The 21305-nt window shown below is 34.6% G+C and overlaps 1 protein-coding gene across 1 annotated transcript in view; it reads right to left on the bottom strand.

Annotated features, from left to right (window-relative positions):
- The window catches only part of CCDC38 (coiled-coil domain containing 38), a 51114-nt gene that overhangs the window by 5252 nt on the left and 24557 nt on the right, over positions 1-21305 (bottom strand). The window contains exons 11-16 of the mRNA XM_012550567.3: positions 19821-19901; positions 15464-15518; positions 11059-11122; positions 8465-8616; positions 7362-7497; positions 4236-4441 (exon numbers count right to left, since the gene is read on the bottom strand). Of these exons, the coding sequence (XP_012406021.1) occupies positions 4236-4441; positions 7362-7497; positions 8465-8616; positions 11059-11122; positions 15464-15518; positions 19821-19901 (694 nt within the window). The remainder of the gene's footprint in view (positions 1-4235; positions 4442-7361; positions 7498-8464; positions 8617-11058; positions 11123-15463; positions 15519-19820; positions 19902-21305) is intronic.

Here is a 21305-nt window from a genome sequence, read left to right as displayed (position 1 = left end):
CTGCCTTCTAATTTTGGATACATAGGTTTTGTTTGTTGTAAAACCTTTTTAATTTCATATAACAGATATTATCCATTTTCTCTATTAGTGCTTTCTATTTTTTGTTTGGTATAAATTCTTCTCTGATCCATAAATCTGATAGGTAAATTATTCTATGCTCCTCTAGTGTGCTCATGATATCATCCTTTTCATTTAAATCATGTGCCTGCTTTGACTTTATTTTGGTATGTGGTGTGAGATGTGTCTATACCTAGTTTTCAGTTTTTCCAGCATTTTCTCTCCAGTAGTGAATTCTGGTCCCAAAAGCTGGAATCTTTGCGGCAAACATACTTGAATTTCAACAACCCAAAAGGTAATTCTAGACATGAACATTACCAAATAGTTAATATCCAAATCATATTGATTATATACTTTGCAGCCAAACATGGAAAAGATCCATATAGTCAATTAAAATAAGATCTGGAGCTGCCTATGGCTTCAAATGATAAGTTTCTTATTGCAAAATTTAGGCTTAAATTGTAGAAAGTAAGGAAAACCAGCAGATCACATAGGTATGACTTAAATGACATCCCTTATGAATATGAAGCAATGGTAATAGATTTTAGAGATTATAGAGATCTATAACACCTGAAGAACTCTGGACAGAAGTTTGAAATATTGTACAGGAGTCAGCAACAAAAATATTCCAAAGAAAAAAAGCAAAATAGCTGTCTGCTGAGGCTTTGCAAATAGCTGAGGAAAGGAAAGGGAAAGATATATCCAACTGATTGCAGAATTCTAGAGATCATCCAGGAGAGATAAGGTTTTCTTAAATGAGGGATGCAAAGAAATAGGAAAAAAAAAAGTATGGGAAAGAGTTTTTCAGGGAAAGAGAGTTTTTCAAGAAAATAGAGATTGCATGAAAAAATTGGGCTTGATAAAAGACAAAAATGGAAGTGGAAGAGATTAAGAAGAGGTGGGAAGAATACACAGAAGAACTACACAAGAAAGAACATCACTGAAAACCATGATGATGTGATGTCTGATCTAGAACCAGATATTTTGGAGAATAAAGTTAAGATGGTCTTAGGAAGGATTGCTAATAATAAGGCTAGTGGAGGTGACAGAACTCCAGCTGAACTATTTAAAACCCAAAAAGATGATGTTGCACCCAATATGCCAGCAAAATTGGAAAACCCAACAGTGGCCACTGGGCTGAAAAGGGTCATTTTATATCCCAAACCTAAAGAAAGGCAAGCAGTATTCAAATTACTGAACAATTTTGCTCATTCCACGTGCCAAAAATAGTATGTTAAAGATTCTGCAAGCTTAAAAATGTTTGTAGTAGCCCTTTTTGTAGTGATAAGAATTGGAAATTGATTGGATGCTCATCAATTGGGGAATGACTGAAAAAGATATGGTATATGAATGTAATGGAATATTAATATTCTGTAAGAAATGATAAGCAGATTCAGAAAAGCCTGAAAAGACTTTCATGAACTGAGACTGTGAAGCAAACAAAACTGAGGGAACATTGTATACAATAACAAGGAGATTCTGTGATGGTCAATTGTGATAGATTTGGCTCTTCTTAGCAGTGTGGTGATTCAAGGCAATTCCAATAGACTTGGAATGGAAAATGCCATCTGTACCTAAAGAGAGAAGTATGAAGACTGAATATGAATCGAAGTATAGTAGTTTCGCCTTTTTTTGTTGTTGTTTACTTTTTTCTTTCTCGTGTTTTTTCCCTGCTTTGGTCTGATTTTCCTTGCACAACATGACAAATATGGAAATACGTTTAAAATAGTTTCACATATTTAATCTATATCAGATTACTTGCTGACTTGGGGAGAGGAAAGGTAAAGGAAGGAGGGAGAAAAATTTAGATCACAAAGTCTTAACAAAAATGAATGTTGAAAACTATCTTTACATGTATTTGGAAAAATAAAATACTATTGAATTTTTAAAAAAAATTTGATTCTGCAAGCAAGGCTTGGCAAAATGTGAACTGAAAATTACTAAAACAGTCTGACTTTTGAAGATGCAGAGGAAGTCGAGACCAAATTTCCAACATTTTCTGAATTATGGAGAAAACATGGAAGTTCCAGAAAATCATTTACTTCTGCTTCATTGACTATACTGAACTCTGTGTCTGTGTGGATCACAACAAAATGTGACAAAGAGAAGGGAATATTAGATCATTTCATTAGTCTCCCAAGGAACCTGAATGTGGGCCAAAAAGAAACAGAACATAGAATAAATTATTATGTTAAGATTAGGAAAAGAATACAACAAGGCGGCATACTTTTATTTCATTTATTTAACTTCTATTCAGAGTACATCATACGAAATGCCAAGCTGGATGATTCAAAAACAGAAATTAAGATTGCCAGTAGAGATGTCAACAATCTCAGATATGCAGATGATACCTTCTGATAGCAGAAAGTGAAAAAGAATTAGGAAGCCTCTTGATGAGGGTGAAAGAGGAGAAGGTAAAAGTTGACTTGAAGCTTAACAAAAACCTCCCCCCTTCAAAAATAAAATCCTAAAATCTTGGCAACTGGAACTATCACTTTTTGGAAAATAGAGAAGAAATGGAAGCAGTGTCATATTTTATATTCTTGGGCTCAAAGATCAGAACAGATGGTGACTATAGCCATGAAATTAAATTACTCCTTGGGAGGAAAACTGTGGCAAATCTGGACAGCATACTAAAAAGGAGACACATGATGACCTTATCAACAAATGTCTGTAAAGTCAAGGCTAGGGTTTTTTCCAGTAGCAATGTATGACTGTAAGAATTGGACTATAAGAAAAACTGAGTGCCACAAAATCAACACTTTCTCCGGTGGTGCTGGAGAAGACTTTTGAGAGTCCCTTGGACAGCAAGATCAAACTAGTCAATACTTAAAAGAAATTAATTGAGGCTACTTGGTGAAAGGTGAAATTAACTTTAAATATTTTGGTCACTTAATAAGAAGACAAGATTTATTGGAAATGGCCATGATCCTGGGAAAAACTGAAAATAAAAGGAAAATGGGGGTGGCAGAGGAGGAAATAGAGTGTATCATGGAAGTAATGAACACGAATTTGTACAGACTTCAGGACAATAGTGAAAAATGGAAGATCCTAGCATGCTATGGTCCATGGGTCACAAAGAATTGGACATAATTAAATTACTCAACAACAACAACATTCCAGCAGTCAGATGTAATAATTGGGTGAGATTATTTCTGCTTCTCCTATTCTACAATCATTTTTAACACTATACCACGCTAATAAAATGTAATACTCAAGGAAGACTGTTAATTACATAGGAAGTGAAAATTTCTTCACCCACCTATCCAGATCAGAATTTAGAGAAAAAATAATGTTAAAAAAATCAGTCAAATACTGATTCTTTCTGATGATTAGAGATAGACAAGTTAAGACTCTCTTATATCTCCTTAAAAATCCACTACCTTGCAAAGGGTGCTTGACATAATATGCATTTTTTACTCCCATCTTGGATTTTCATAATTCATAAGATCATAGATTTAGGCCTAGAAAGGAGCTTAGAAGTTGGTGAGGTCCACTTAAAGAGAGAAAGATGAAGTGTGTTGCCAGGTTTGGACCCAAGTTTTCGTGCCTTCAAGATCAGCATCCTATCCACTCTTTCAGTTATGATCTCAGAAATTCTGTCCAAAGGATATTTTACTACTAAGTTCTTAGATGCATTAATATTTGAGGACCTATTGTTTTATCACTATGTTCCCTTCACTGATACAATTTGCAACTCTTCAATGATTCAAGAGTTGGTTTTAGGAGCTGCCATGGCCCCCAAATTCTCCATTTAGTGGCCAACTTAGTAAAGATTATCTCCAAACTCATCTAGGCCATTCTTTGGACAGCAGTCATATAGTTCACATTGAGGGCCAAACTCCAGAACTTTCCAACTTGACAGACAATGGTAAATACTTATTAAATCTGATTAATTAGAATCTGCCAGAGCTTACATTTTTCAAAACAGAGGCACCTCTAAGTGATGAAAAGACAAAGAAACAATCTATGGTGGAAGAGTGAATTCATAAGCAATGTATATATATAATGTGTGTGTATATATATATATATATATATATATATATATATTCACCCTTATTTAGAATTCCCACTTGGTAGCTCTATTGCCACCTCAATTTCTACCCCACCAAAAATTATGCATAATTGAAATCAATAATAAGGTTATTTGTTTTGAATGCAAAAGACATAGACTGTACTTTTGTCTTCTTTCTCTCTGTTTTGCCTTCTCAATGACTTCGATGTTTTCTTTAGGAACAGAATCAATCAGGTCACTCAGCTCCACCAGTCGAGATTCTACTTTGACCAACTTTTGAACTGGATTGAGGTTGGCTATATCCACATCTCCAATACAGACCTTGTATACTTGATTGACTTTTTTACTTAGGGATTCTATCAATTTTTCCTAAGTTTAAAAAGAAAGAGGTGACAGAAAGCATAAAGATCCATCATCAGTGTAACATCATTTGACTAATTACATACATATATATCAAATTGCATGAGTATTCCCTATTGGAATATAGATTCCTTGAGGGCAGGGGGCTGTCAATTTGCCTTTGTATCCTTAAAGTCTCAAATAATACCTGGCACATAGTAGGTGCTTAACCAATCCTTGTGAAATTCAGGTAAATCTGTTGAATTTGATACAGTGAAATTTTAGCGAGCACACATACACACACACACAATCTGAGTACCTTCTTAAACTCTTGTAGAAATGGAGTTTAATCAGTTTCATAATGAAAGACATGTGATTTCTATGGTAACAAGTTGGGTTAGTCTCAATCATGGCTTGAAAAATAAAGAAAACAATTGAAGAATATTTTGAACAAAAATATTGAACCAAGATGCTCTAGTTCCAGAGTTTGAACTTTACTTGATAAAGTTGTTGGGGTAAACTGGAAAACTTTACTCAGATTTTGGAAAACCTCTGATTCTAAAACAAGTTCTCTTTCCAATACATCATGAGAGCTTCCAACTAAAAAATCTGGAAACATAAGGATTTTTAAAAATAGAGTTTTGAAAGGAAAGTTGGTGAGTTGGATGTCTTGGATATACAACCAAAACCAGGAGGATTTAAAAAAAAATCATTTTTTGCTTCAATCTTCCTCTTATGGTTGGGGAATCTGTTTTTTTCTTTCTTCTCTCTTTATACTTGGTGATCTCATTCTATGGGTTCATTTCAATTATCATCTTTGTGTAAATAACTCCCAAGTCTATCTATCTATCTATTTGCTGGACAAGCACTTGCTTGACTTTATCTCAAGTCAAACATGTCCAAAATTAAACTAATTTTCCTTCCTAAACAGGACCCTTTGGTCATTTTCCCTATTTCCATTGATGGCTGTAAGATCCCCCTAGTCATTCAAGTTTAGAAGCTTTGGGATCATCTTCAACTTTTTTATCTCTCCATCTAATCAGTTGCCAATTCTTTCTCTCCAATCAAACTGCCTCCAACCTATTTGTTGCTTTTTGCTTGGACTCTCATAATAAGCTTTTAATTCACATCTTTACCTCCAATCCTCCCTTTCACAGATGTGTAATTTTCTTAATTGGGTCACTTCTCTGCAAATGTCTTATTGCTAACTGTATCAACTTTGGTCTTAGTCTGGTATTTAATTGTGACCTTCCTCAATTTGGTTCCATTCTAGTCGGGTTTTTTTTTTTTTTTTCATTTTACTTCGCTTTATACCCTCTCTATTCTAATCCAGCTGAACCTAACAACTCTTGACATATAATCTCCTGTTTTGGGATATTTTTGGATAGACCATGACAGAATGCATATTCTTTTCATCTTCACTTTTTAAGTCATAGGGAGAGCAAATGCCATTTTTGCTTTAATCTTTGTATCTCCCATAGGGAAAACAGTCCTTTACACATAATAGGCACTTAATATATATTTGTTAAAAATAATGAAGGGGATAAAAATTTCTTCCAATTCTAGTTTGTTCCTTCTTGAACCAGACTAACTAATGAGTCAAAATCACACAAGGAGTGAGTAGGTTGAGTTAGGATATGAACCTCATTTGGTCCAAAGGCAGGCTTGTTGAGTTAAATATGAAGGATAAAAATCACTTTTCCTTTGATAATTTTATCAAGGAAAGTAACTAGTCTATAATTAAAGGTTTGAAAACCAAAATGTCCTTCTCACAGCTGCCAAATACCAGTTGAATAAATGTAGAGCTTCTGATCTTTTTTCTGTCATGGCCCTTCAGGCAGTCTGGTGAAGACTGTGGAACCCTTCTCAAAATAATGGTTTTTTAATTTTAATTTATTATAAATATATGTAAATCTATACTACATATATTTTTAGTTTTTAGTTTTTTCTTTGGAAGGAGATGGCATCTTCCTATATAGGTCCTTTATAGTTTATTTGAGTATTTATACTGTTCAAAATAACTAAGTTATTCACAATTATTCTTCAAACAATATTGCTACTACTATATATAATGTTCTCTTGATTCTCTTCACTCAGAATAATGTTTTTAAATAATAAAGTGAAATACATAAGAATACAAAGGAAATAAATTATATTAAAATATAATTATCAATTTAAAAAAGAATAAGTTCATGGACCCCATCTTAAAGAGTTCTTGATTAAGGAGAAATTAAATTTCATAGAAAAAACCTTCAATGAATGATGTTTTTCTTTTTTCAAAAACAGTATTTTATTTTTCCAAATACACACAAAGATAATTGTCAACATATTTCATGTAAGTGGACCCTCATGTTACTTCTATATGTATAACTATAATAAACTCTCTTGTGAATGTCTAGATTGGCTATGGAAAACTAAAAACCAAAATAATTTCCTTTCTCTTTTATCCAAGGTAGATTTGGAGATTTTTAAACGTCATATCATCACAAGATAATAAATTCATAATTTTAATTCCCATAGGGAACTCTCAGAAGAGATGGAAGTCACCTCAAAGGCCATTTGGTCCAATCCCCCTCATTTTACAACTGAGCAAACTGAGGTCCAGGGAAGTTCAGGGTTGTTTTTTTGTTTGTTTTTTGTTTTTGTTTTTGTTTTATGTTTTTGTTTTTGTTTTTTGTTTTTTACAATTGTACAATTTACAAAGTTTATAATAAGGTACTATAAACGTCTCAGGAAAGAAAAAAGAAAAAAATTCAGACCTTTTCTCTGGCATGAAGGAAGGGCCAAAAAGTTTTACTAGGATTTTCCAAAACACAGGAATGAGATGTGTGTGTGTGTATTTGTGTGTGTATTGGGGGGCTGTGGGGATGCTGGGACATTCCATTCTAATCTTTTCCGATGTGGAAGAGATAACTGTAGACAAGAAGTAGAAATTAAGCTTAATCATTACCTGAATTTCCGAATTAAACTCCCCAAAACTAAATAGCCGTGACCTTAATTCCAATTCTGCTGCTTTTTCTTCTTCTCGAGCACAGTTATTCTTAAGCATTTCTTTTTGAGTCAATAGAGCTTCTATGTTGCTATTCCTATTACAAAATTAGAGACAGTATAGTCAGTGAATACAGTGATTTCATAGGGCAAATTCCCAGAATTGAGGTCAAAATGAAAAACTCTCAGCCTCTACCTAAGAAGAACCAAAGGAAATCTATATCCTAACATGATTTATGAATGGACTGTTGAGTAAGATTTCCCAAACTTAGTCAATTAAACCTCATATCTCTGAAGCTGTAATACTATACCAACAGGTCTTATTGAGTGCTATTTACATAGCCATTCATTCACTTTACATGGTGAAGTCCCAATCTTTAAAAGGAAGAAATGAAATATCGCCATGTGGACCCCACTTTCCTGCCTAGGATTTCTGGTGATCTCATTTTTTCCCACACAAATCAGAAGTTTGTTGGTGGTAATTAGTGGCTCCGTTTTAAGTATTGGGGTACTCTCTGTCACCATACCCCAGGAAGAAGACATATCCATCTGTATCCCTGTCAGAGATAGCTCTTTTATAACAAAGAATTGTATTTTTAAAAAAGAGTAAAACATTCAGCAATATCTATGAAGACACTGAAAAAAATATCAGATTATATATAATGGCTCACATCTGTGAACAGCCCCGATGCCTATTCTCTGCAAATAAGCATTATAATTGTCATCTGTAATTTATGCCCAATGTACAGAGGCCATGTGCCATGGAGGTTGACATTAGACACAACATGATAAAAGCTCATGGCTAAGTTACATAAATTATATAACCTCTCAGTGCCCCATGTAACTTTATAATGTTATAAGTTGGAGACAAAGTACTAACAACCCATATTGGTAGATGGAGCTTTCATTTCTGAAAGTTCCCTCTAGGAATGAAATCATAGGTCCAGTTTCTATCTCTATACTAGATTTTTAAAAATACCCCAAATACCCAATCCCAGATAGGAAAAAAATGTGAGAAATTTGAGAACCAACTTAGAAATGCCTTCCTTGTTTTGGATGGCTTACACTTTATCTTGTATAACTTTTTCTCTTTTTGATACATCATCCAGAGTTTCATCGACATCTTGGGAATATTGTACCAAAGTAAGATTCTGTTCTTCTAGCTCGGTGAAGACCTGGAGTAACTCTTCTGGTTCTTTGAAGTAAAGCTCTGGTTCCTAATGAATTTTTAAAGAGACATGGTGTTGTTCATAAAGAGGGAAACTTGGCAACTTCTCTTTAAAGACCAATCCCATAAAGCTGATTTTCAGGCTGATTTTTTAAAATGATGTGACAGGGTGAAAGAAGATGCTCTTGGAGGAGTGATAAAGAATGTGCAGGAGGAAGCCAGGGTAGAGTAATGCTAGAGGAGTAGAGGGAGATGTATTAGGCAGGGAAGGGGAGTCACATTAAAAAAAGAGAGAGAGAGAGAGTGAGCAATGAAGTGGATATTTGGTTAGGCAATTTCCCAGTGGGTGATGAGAAAAGGTAGAGAAGCAGAAAGAACTAGGAGAAGGAAAAAAAGAAGGCAGATGTAGACAGCACCGACCGATCAATCAATCAATATAATCAATTTAAGTATTGATTTTGTCGTGGTTGAGTGATTTTTCAGTTGTGTGAAATTCTTCATGACCACATCTGTTTTTTTTTTTTTTTGGCAGAAACACTGGAGTAGTTTGCCATTTCCTTCTCCAGTCATTTTACAGAAGCAGAAACTGAGGCAAGCAGGGTTAAGTGACCTGACTAGTTTTACATAGTAATATTTGAAACCAAATTTGAAACTGGGAAATCTTGCTGACTCTAGGCATAGTACTCTATCCACTGTGTCAACCAGCTGTTCCTGAGCATTGATTAAGCATCTACTATAGGCCAGGCACTGGACTAGACGGAGAATACAAAAACAAAGATGAAACAATTTATAACCTCAGATAATAAAAAATAGCTAGCATTTAAGCCCTTCACATATCTCATTTAATTCTGAAACGTACCTAATAATTATTATCTCCATTTTTTAAATGATGAAAACTGGGACTCAAGAGTTATATAGCTAGTAAATGTCTAAAGCAGAATTTGAATTGTCTCCCTTATTCTAGGTACAAAGTGTTAACCACTGTGTTATCTACTAGCTCTAGAATATGTTTTATTGAGGTGTGTGGGCATTATATAGACATATATAATATGTTATATATATTATGTCTATTATATGTATTTATTTTTATAGGAATATTATTTATATATTTTAATAATATATATTATTTATATTATATATAATTATATTATATATATTTATTATATATTTTTATAATATATTATATATATAATTATATAATATATTATAAATTTATTTATATATATGTAACACATACAAAGGAAAAAGGAGAGAGGGAGGAAATTGACATGGGAGGATCTGGCAGTTTCCATCCCTTACCTCACCTTGTTATCCTATTGGGGAACTTCCCCTTGGGCACAATTTAGGACTCTCTCCCTTGGGCTGAATGAGTTACCTAGCTCCCAATGGAAAGCTCCTTTCTGTATTATCTGGCATATATTCTTCTAGGTATACTTTCTTAGATTTCCATTTTCATATAATTTGGATAAATGAATTTTTTTTTATTACTGCTATATGTGTTCATCATGGAATTGGTATCTGGTAGAAAAGGAATCAAATCTTGGATATAAAGTTTGAGGACTGAAACAGTCATTACAAGTTAGAATGAACCTGAAAATCACATCCCTTAGACTAAAAATATTTAAGGGAGCAGATAGATATAAATCTAGCTTAGTGGCTCTCTCTGAGAAGAATAGAATGGCCACCTCTAGCCCCAACCTTCTGCTTTTCCTCCCGGGAGGAATTAAAGTCTCTCTTGGAGAAGGATGGGGAGAAAGCTTAAAGATGTCTTTTTTACTTCCTTTTAAGCCATACACACACATCTACATGCTACATGTTGAGTCCAGCCTTCAAAATACCAGTAACTTGCACATAGTAAATGTTCAATAACTATCTGTTAATAAACGGACCACATGAAAGGGAAAGGAACAAAGAAAAGACCTTGGTTTGAATTCTAGTGGGTTCCACTTAATATGTGTATGATTTTGAATAAGTCAATTTGTATTTTTGGGCCTCAGGTTTCTTCATTTATAAAATGAAGATAATGAATAAGATGACATCTATGTTTTCTTTAAGTTGTAAATCTTTTAATGCACTGAGTTTAAGACATACACGTAACAAAAAGAAGAGATGGAGAGAAGAAGGCTATGATAAGTAGGGAAATAGTGGAATAAAGGGGAAGAGAAAGCTGGGAAATATTTCATATTTTATGAAAATATCATTCTTCAGTAATCTGTGGGTCTCCCTCAAAATGCATTTCAGCTAAGTGTGTCTTGATAACAATGTTGTAATTAAATGGGTCTATATAACCTTATGTAGGTTATTGATTATATTAATGTTATAATCATAATTATATATTAGATATATGTGTTTATATGTGTCTATATAACATTAAAGAAAGTTTGAGAAGTGATTAAAATTCCCAAAAGACAAAATTTTAAAAGCAGCTATGTGTCCATAATGTTCCCACTGAACAAGTATTTAAATAAATCAAGAAATATCATTTAGTTACCAAATCGCAGTCTATGTCATCAATACCAAAATCCAAGCTGTCTTCTGAGCTAACACTTGCAGCCCTGTCCAGAAATAGAAAAAGAAAAATTCAGTTCCTGTCTCTTGAGCCTCAACTTTTTCCACTCATCTTGTCTTGTTATTTTTTTTTTTCTCAATGTTTTTCTTTTGGTGGAAAAAAGTCATGGAATAGACTTTTATTCAGTAGTGCTTTAGAAATTGGATTCTAGGAAGCAATATCATTTCAGCAGCTTGCCTAGTCTTTTAGGAACATGATGAGTCAGTTTGTTTTCAACTCTTCAATCAACCAAATATTGACCACATCATATGGACCTGACTATTTGCCTTTTTTCTACTTGCCCATATTTGTGAGAAGTATTATAAAGAGCAATGGATATAAAATGTGCAGAAGCGAATGTTTGTGGCAGCCCTTTTTGTAGTGGCTAAAAACTGGAAACTGAATGGATGTCCATCAGTTGGAGAATGGCTGAATAAATTGTGGTATATGAATATTATGGAATATTACTGTTCTGTAAGAAATGACCAACAGGATAATTTCAGAAAGGCCTGGAGAGACTTACACGAACTGATGCTGAGTGAAATGAGCAGGACCAGGAGATCATTATATACTTCATCAACAATACTATATGATGACCAGTTCTGATGGACCAGGCCATCCTCAGCAACGAGATCAACCAAATCATTTCCAATGGAGCAGTAATGAACTGAACCAGCTATGCCCAGAAAAAGAACTCTGGGAGATGACTAAAAACCATTACATTGAATTCCCAATCCCTATATTTATGCCCACATGCATTTTTGATTTCCTTCACAAGCTAATTGTACAATATTTCAGAGTCTGATTCTTTTTGTACAGCAAAATAACGTTTTGGTCATGTATACTTATTGTGTATCTAATTTATATTTTAATATATTTAACATCTACTGGTCATCCTGCCATGTAGGGGAGGGGGTGGGGGGGTAAGAGGTGAAAAATTGGAACAAGATGTTTGGCAGTTGTTAATGCTGTAAAGTTACCCATGCATATATCCTGTAAATAAAAGGCTATTAAATAAAAAAATAAAAAATAAAATAAAATGTGCAGAAGTTATTAATAGCCTTGTGGGGAAAATGTTGTAAATCACTAACAATTACATAATGCAAACTAAAGTGACTTGAAGTTCTAGCTCATATTCAGTAGTTTGGCAAAGTTGACCAGCAAAAAGAAAAATGGCTTTATCCTCTTAGTGTTCTATTGATGACAGCTGTGAATTGGTAAACCATTCTGGAAAGCAATTTAGAATTATACCTCTAAAGTCAACAAATTTTGCATATCCTTTGACTTTGAATTCTGCTATTAGGGCCATACCCCACAGAGATCAAAAAAAGAGGGAAAAAGGTTCATATGTAGAAAAAATATAACTAGCAGCTCTTTATTGTCATGGTAAAGAAATTAGAAACAAAGAAGGTACTCATTGGTTGAAGAATGACTCAACAAATTAGGCTGTAGGTAATACTGTTGTGCTATAAGGAATATTGAAAAGCAATTTCAGAGAAAATTTGTAAGAATTAATGCAGATTTTTGTATTTGTTTTCATTTTTTTTCCTTTTTGACTTGATTTTTCTTGTGCAGCATGATAACTGTGGAAATATGCATGGAAGAAATGCACATATTTCACATATATTGGATTGCTGGATATCTAGGAGAGGGGTGGGGAGGAAGGGAGGGAGAAAAAATTGGAACACAAGGTTTTGCAAGGGTGCTGCTGAAAATTATCTATGACTTATGTTTTGAAAATAAAAAGCTTTAATTAAAAAAAAAGAATTAATGCAGAGTGAATTAAGCTGAACATGAAGCCAAATTTATACAATAACAAAAGCATAACAAAGATAAACAATTTTGATACACTTAAAGAATTCTGATCATAATGCCTGGTTTTAATAGAACCATCGATAAAGCATGCTACCACACCTCCAGACAGAAAGGTAAAGGACATAGGTTTTTAAACATGGCCAATGTGAGAATTATCTTTACTTGCTTATGTATAAGGGTTTAATTCTCCACACCCCACACCCCCCCGGGGGAAGATTGAAATGAGAGAGGGGGAAATAAGATTTTTGAATTGGACAAAATAAAGTTTAATTAAAAATAAGCATTTATAGATACTAAATTCAAGTACCTTATAGTCTACTTAAAAGGGTCAAATCAGATTCAGAGGTCAGCTAGTCCTCTCCTCTCATGTAACAGTAAGGTAAGTGACCTGCCTAAGATCACACAAGCGATAGATATAGAAAGCCAATCATCTGACTCTGGAGTGTATGATTTTTGATAGAAGATGTGGCTTCCAAAAATACATAAAGTTATGAGTATAATAAACTTCTCAGCAATGATAACTGTCCAAAAGTGGAATGCGCTACTCTAGCAGGTCATAGGTTCTCCCTCAGTAGAGGTCTCCAGACTAGCTGAGGAATGGAAATATTGTCAACAAAGATGTCATAAATTTTTTAAATTATAATACTTAAAAATTATTTTAAAATTTTTGCACTTGCTAAATGTTAATGCCCTGAGGCTAAATGCTGATCTACATGCCCTAGTTATGGTCCTGACTCCTTTAGTCCACAGTGATCTCTAAAATTTCAGAATCATTTTATAGTGTTTCTCAATTTGTAATTACCTTTATGGGAGCAAGAGAGATTCTAAAAGGATTTCTGAGAATCCAAAATCTCATAAATTCTGTTATATAATTTTCTTAAGAATAGTAATTATTTCATTTTTCTTTGCATCCCCAGAACCTAGCAGAATTCCTAGTACATTTGTTGTGGTTTATTTATTTTTCATTGATATTCTATTCTTCATGACCCAATCTGGGTTTTTTATGGCAAAGACACTGGAGTAGTTTGCCATTTTCTTCTCCGGCTCATTTGACATTTGAGGAAAGTGAGGTAAACAGAATTAAGTGACTTGCTCAGAGTCACACAGCTTGTAAGTCTCTGAATCTAGATTTGAATTCTTAAAGATTCCAGACCTGGTACTCTATCCCCTGAGCCATATAGCAACCTTCCTGGTACATAGAAGACACTTAAATGCTTGTTGCATGAGAATAGATTGAATATATTTCAGTACATATGTATTGTGCATATTAACATGCATATCCATATTTCTTTCTCTGGGTAATGTTATTTTTATTTATCAAATCTGAACAGTGAAAGTAGAGAGTTAGGGACTTTGGAGTCCGTGGACCTGAGTTCAGGAGGAGCAACATTCAAATCCCTCTTCTAAAGCTTACAACCTGTCTGAGGGGGCTGGATTAGATGGCTCTGAGATCCTCTTTAATGCTAGATTCATAAATTGAAATTTGTCATGAGAACATTCAGAATCCAGCAGCAGACCTTATTTTGCTTATGTCCTTGAGTGATTAAAGGAAGATAGAAACAGTGGAAGGAGGTATTGCTGATCTAGAGCTGCAACAGGCAGAAGGGGAAGAGATAATACAGAGATACAATTCTATGTTAAGGTAACCCCCTGAGTTGCATTTCTATATTAGTGCTGTCCCTCCTTCATGACCTGAATTCAAATATAGCTTCAGACCTACACAATTCACTTCACCTCTGTTTGCCTCAGTTTCCTGTTCTAAAGAATGGAGATGATAGAACCTATCTCCCAAAGTTGTTAATATAAAATGAAATATTTGGAAAGTATTTTAGCACTTAGTAGTATTTAATAAATGTAGGTACTTAATAGTAGGTGCTTAATAAATGCTTATTATTTATCCCAGTGCAAAGAATGACATCAACAGAAAAAATTCTGATGAATAATACTAGACTGAATCTGATATCATGGGATTATATCTGATCATCAGTCAAGAGCTAGAAAAATACTTATTGGAGGTCATCTACGCCAATCCTATTATTTTACAGATAAGGAAACTGAGGACTCAAAATTAATTTAAGTGATTTTCCAAAGTTCATACAGGAAAGATGGGATTTAAACCTAGAATTTCTCAGTCAAACAGGATACATGATCTTGTTTCCTTTAGTTTCAGTGTTCCAAAGCTTCTCACCCTCCCCACCTTGACCCCTTGCATTCAGCATATAACCTTGCCTCCCAGGGATAGAACCCATTTTCATTTTCATCTTGTTCCACCACAAAGGCTGTACCTTTACTCATTTTTTCCTTCCAATATTGCTTGCACTGAACTCATGCTTTAATCACCGAAATCATATTTTAATCATGGCAGGGAAGTGACCATGGGCTCCCCAAAGGTTTTGTCAGGGGTACACAAGCCCTGGTAGATCCCACCAAGCTGGATTTTTAATACATGACCATATGTCTCACAGTCTTTTGGCATGGACTTCTGATAACAGCTATAACTATTTCAAGAGAGGTAATTAATTTCATACTTTACTTTGGTGATGGGAGTTTCCTTTTTTCAACTGATGCTTTTTTTCCTTTTTTACTTTCTTCACGGAGGTTGGTTTGTGAGGTTTATTAAAAAGAAAAAAAACACAAAACAAATTTTTGTAGGCACTGATATACATTCTCTTTGTGGATATATTCATAGCATCTTGTTACCACATAGAACATTGTTAAAACTCAATCTCCTCATAAGCTAAAAGCTAACTTCCTCATAGGATCAGGAGTTGACTTAAAAGTAGAAGCAACCTTGGAGGTCATGGAGGCTGACCCTTTCATTTTACAATTGGAGAAACTGAGACTCAGGTGGAATACCATAGAACTGAATACCATAGGTCTTGACAAGAGTCATATAAGTAGTAGCTGAGAATTCAATCCTGTTTCTTCTTTCTGTCATCTCTCCTACACAACTAATTGCCAAGTCTTGTCAATTTTATTTCCTTGACCTCTCCTTTCTCTCTATGTTGTTGCCTCCCTGACAAGTCCTTACCTCCCCGTTCAGACTTTCATTATAGTTCACCTGGACTATGGCAAAAGTTACTAACTGGTCTCTCTGCTTCTACAGTCTCTTTTCCTAATATATAGGTCTGATTGTGTCACCCCTCTCCTTTGTTACCCCTATGTAACTGAAAAACCTTCCATGGCTCCCTATTACCTACCAAGTAAACTCCAAATTCCTGACATTCAAGGTCCTTTTCTAGCCTTCTCTCACATTGTGTCTTTACATTTATACCTTTCAAAAGATAATGACTTTTCATGTGGAAGGGACCTCAGAGGTCAGAGGATCAGAGACATAGAACTGGGACAGTTCAACTTTTTGACTTTACAAAAGGGGAAACTAAGACCCGGAGAAGAAAAAAGATTTTCCCAAAATCATCCAGGGACTAAAAGCAAACTTGAGACTTGAACCACTTCAAATCTAGCCCTCTTTCCACTATACCACAATTTTCCTATGAACTTATAGTTTAATTGAATTACAGTTTTGGGTAACTATTTTATCACCCTCATCTGAATGATAAACCCCTCAATTAGGGGCAGAAAATATACTTTATTCATCTTTGTGCTTGTGCCATCACATACATATTCATAGGTATTTAATCAACAAGTACTTATTAAATGCCTACTATGTGCCAGGTATGGTGCTGGTTGCTAGGGGTACACAAGTACAAAAAGTGAGACAGTTCCTGCCTTCAAAGAACTTGCATTCTTAATTTAAAACTATTGAATTAGGCCAGTGGGCAGCTAAATGACACAGTGGCCTGGAATCAGGAAAACCTGAATTCAAATTCAGCCTCAGAGATACTAGCTGTGTAACCCTGGGCAAATCACTTCACCCTGCTAGTTTCCTCATCTGTCAAATTAACTGTAGAAGGAAATGGCAAAACCCTTCAGTATCTCTGCCAAGGAAAAGGGGCTCATGAAGAGTCGGACCCAACTAAAATGACTGAATAAGAAAATTAGACCAAATATTTGGGGGTGGGGAGTGGTTTATACTTGTTTTATTCAAATAGACTCATCACTAGTGGATTTACAATAAGGAAACCCATGCCTGAAATTGTACAGCCTTGATCTCGGGGCTCAGGGCTGGGAAAAATTATAAAAGAGGCAATATTGGATTTTGTGGGGCCACCATTCCATATCTCTGTTCTTTCTTCAGGGGGCAAATTCCTGCTCAGACCCTCCAGACTTCTGATGAAAATTCTTTACATGGCCAAAATCTTCTATGTTGACTATCCTCTTGGTCATCTCAATGTTTTCCCTGGAAATTGGGCCCTTTGGGGGAAGTTGTGTCCCTAAAAGGGGGGGGGGGGAGAGGGAGGGGAAAAAGGAAGAGGAGGGAGAAGAAGATGAGAGAGAAGTGGGAAAAGGAGGGAAGGGAAGTGATGGAGAGAGGGAGGAAAAGACGGAAGAGGAAAAAGGGAGAAAGAAGGGAATAGGAATGGGGGGAAAGAAAGAAATCTGGAGAGGGAGAGGGAGAGACACAGAGAGAGACAGAAACAAAGACACAGTGACAAAGATAGACACAGAGAGGGAGAAACACAGAGACAGAGAAATAGACACATAGACAGAGGAGGAAACAGAGGGAAGGAGAGACAAACACAGAGATAGAGAGGTATAATAACTTTTAGTTATGGAATATAGGATGTAGATTTGCTGCTTATTAGCTCCCTTAAATATGAGTGTTCCCTATGGTTTTTTTCTTAAGATTCTTCCCCTCTATTTTTAACTGCCTTTACTGAAGCAATCTCATAACATGCCTTCAATCATCTCTGCACAGATAACTCCAAAATCTATACCTCCAAAACTGACCACTGTTCTTCATTCTATTCCTGAAACTCCAATTGTCCTTAGGACCATCTCTTCTTTTGAATGTCTCATTAGGACTTCAGAATCCACTTGCTAAAAATAAAGTTCATAATCATTGCAATGATCATCACTGTCCCTCCCCAAATACCTTGTATATATTAATTATATAGATTTTATATTGATTAATGCATTATCTTATCTGTCTCTCTGTCTCCCTCCATCCATCTCTCCCTTTATCTCTCCATCTATCTATCTATCTATCTATCTATTCTCTTTATATTTGTTCTGCAGAGAGACAATGGAGAGGTAGGTGCACTAGACAGAGAGCAGCGCTTGCAGCCCAGAAAACCTTTCTTTCTGAGTTTACTTACTAGCTGTGTGACCCTGGACAAGTCACTTAACCCTATTTGTCTCAGTTTCCTCATCTGTAGAATGAACTGGAGAAGGAAATGACAAATTACTCCAGTATCTTTGCCAAGAAATGGCAAATGGGGCCATGAAGAGTTTGACATGACTGAAACAACTGAATGATAATATGAAACTTAACAAAGGACTGAACGATAACATGTAGACAATAATCCAAGACAATTCCAAGGAACCCATGATGAAAAGTGCTATCCATCTCCAGAAAGCAAACTAATGAACTCTGAATTTGGAAATAAGCATTTTTCCACTTTCTTTATGATTTTTTTTCAGAAGAAGAGATTTCTAACTATATGCTTCCATGGCATATTCAAGAGAAATACTTTATTTTAAAAATTCAAGTGAAATACTTTATTTCTATCCCTATTAAATAATATCTTATCAGATTTGATACAGAATTCTAGCCAGTCACAATATCTTTAGGACTCTGTCTTGTAGCATGGTAGCTACTTTTCCCAGTTTTCTTTTTTTTTTTTTTTTGGCATGTGAAAATCTGAGATGTATACCATCTATACCTCTATCAAAATCATTAATAAAAATGTGCCATTTGGGGCAATGCACAAATCCTTGGGGTATTTGTTGAACCATTAATGACTCCAATTTTTTTTGTCCATTCATTCAATCAGTTTCAAATCCACATATCTATAATATCACCCATTCATATCCTGCCATCTTTCCTCCAAAAACACCAAATGCTGGGCTACCATCCTTGCAAACCACACAAGGGGTATGTTGGAGCCAGTTCATACTGGTTTACTTTGATTTTTAAATTCTCATTGTGAGTATTTACAACTCAGAAATTGCAAACACTACAAATCTGGGCTTACTTTATTATTTGCTTGATTGCCTAGATTGAAGAAAGATGGAGAAAATGTTAATATAATTTAAACTTAAAAGTACAAACCAACAATTTTCTCTCTCTGTAATAAATTTTTTTAATCAGAGGGAAGTATACTTAAGTTACACCCAGAAATTTGCAAAAATGATTAGAATCAAACTTAGCAGTGTTTGTGTATTTTTAAAAAAACTGGTTAATCATTTGCTAGCACACCACTGGCCAACTCTATAGGATTCCCCTAATTCATCAATCTAGTAACACTATCAAAACAGGAAATAAGGTTAGTCATCAATCTAGTAACACTATCAAAACTGGAAATAAGGTTAGCCTGGAACGATTTTGTTCTTGATGCTGATTCACTATGATGACTGCTGCCTTTTCTAGAGGTTCTTAACCATCCTTTTAAGAATATGTTCCAGAATTTTGCCAGGAATTAAAGTCAAGCTCCCTGTCCTATAGATGAAAAAGTCCATTCTCTTTCATTTTCTGGAAATCAGAAATCCGCCCTTTTTCATTACTTAATTACTGATAAATCTTAAATGGAAATAGCAGATTGAGGAAAATAAAGGGAAGACATCTTGGAGTTGGAGAAGAAAAGAATGGGAGATCAAGCATTCACAGCAAATATACATATTTTCCTTTCTTCTTATCTCTGACCAATCATATCAAGATACAAATCAATGTAGAGTTAAACAACTATCAGAAGTACATAAATAGTACTTTATAAGTTATTATCTACTGACAAGGCTTTCTTTAAGATCATTTAGATCTGAAGAATTACCATCTTCTGTAGTTGTGCTATATGCTGAAATTTTCCTTTGATTGTCTTTGTCTAATTTTGACCTCTTCAGAGATGACGTTTCTGGTAGAGAAGACAAAAAACATAATTCAAGTTATTCAGTCCTCCATAATGGCAAAAGATTTGATAACATAGATGAGAAAAACCCTAGATAGACAAATAAATGAGCCAATTTCTCTAAACATTCTCAACTGTGGCTAAAAAGTTGAGAAGGAAAAGTGCTACTCTTAGAATCAGGAGAACCTGGGTTCAAATCCTACTTCAAATATTTACTATCTGTGTGACCCTAGGTAAGTTACTTAACTCTGATCAGTGTAAACTCTAAATCTATGATCCTAAGCAAAAAAATAAATAATGCCATAAGCAAAATGGAAATCTCAGGCAGGCTGTAGATTAATATATGTAATGCCTTCCTCCTGTGAACCATACTTAATAAAATAATGTTGAACATATGAGCAGTTTGCTCCAGTGGGGTATCCACAATGAGTCTGGAATTAATATGGGTAACTGTTGGGAGTGGAAGACTACCAGATTGTTGAAGCAGTTTAGATTGAAAATGGTAGTTCAAAGTTTGAGTAGTTCAAAGCTGATTACTAGTGAAATTGAGGCTGAGTAGCTCCTCCCAGCTTGGGTGAGATGGGAATACTTATTTTTCTCCCTCACCCAAATAAATTTTTTAAAAAGCATCCTACTCTAAAGCCTGAGAAGCAATCTGAAAGGAAAAATCTCATTAATCTTTCTCCAACATCTCTGAAACAAAGTCATTGCTTCCCTCTCTCAGATCAGTCCAGAAAGGACTCTTTCCCTCAGGTAATTATTGTGTAAGAGCAGTATAGTAAGTAGTCTCTTCTAAATACCTAGAAGAAATTTGAGTTATTATGATTCACCCAGGATTTTTGATTAGGAAGTCTCTGATTATTCTGGGTCACAGGTGACCAATTTGAGATGGAAATGGTAGAGCACACAGTCCTTGAGGGAAATATTTCTCAACTTTTTTTATGGCATGAACCCCCCTGCTGTCTGAAGAAAGCTATGGATCCCTTCTTGGCATAATGTTTTTAAATACAGAAAATAAAATACATAGGATTACAAAGAAAGTCAATTATATCAGAAAGCAGTTATCAAAATGTTTTTAAGAACAAATTTTAAAACTCCAAATTAAGTCCTGTAGAGGGATTGATTATTTTTAGGAAATCCAATCTCTAAGGATTAAAGAACTAGTGTTTTGTTTGATGAAGCAAAATATTAACTTTTATTTTACCCTGAGCTTTTTTTATGTTTTATCATATTGTGAAATTTTTTTATTCAAGTTCTATATTTATAACTTCAAAAATGTCTTATGTTGGATACCCAAGGATTGAGAGTACTCTACCTACCATTTTTCTCTTAAGCAAAACAATGCTTGAGTTTAGAATAATGACAAATTAATAAAAATAGTAAATAATAAAAAAATAAATATAATATTTA

This window comes from Sarcophilus harrisii, chromosome 5, assembly GCF_902635505.1.
Source record: "Sarcophilus harrisii chromosome 5, mSarHar1.11, whole genome shotgun sequence".
NCBI lineage: Eukaryota > Metazoa > Chordata > Mammalia > Dasyuromorphia > Dasyuridae > Sarcophilus > Sarcophilus harrisii.
Note: the sequence above shows the minus strand (reverse complement) of the source record. Positions and strands in the feature narration are given on the sequence as shown.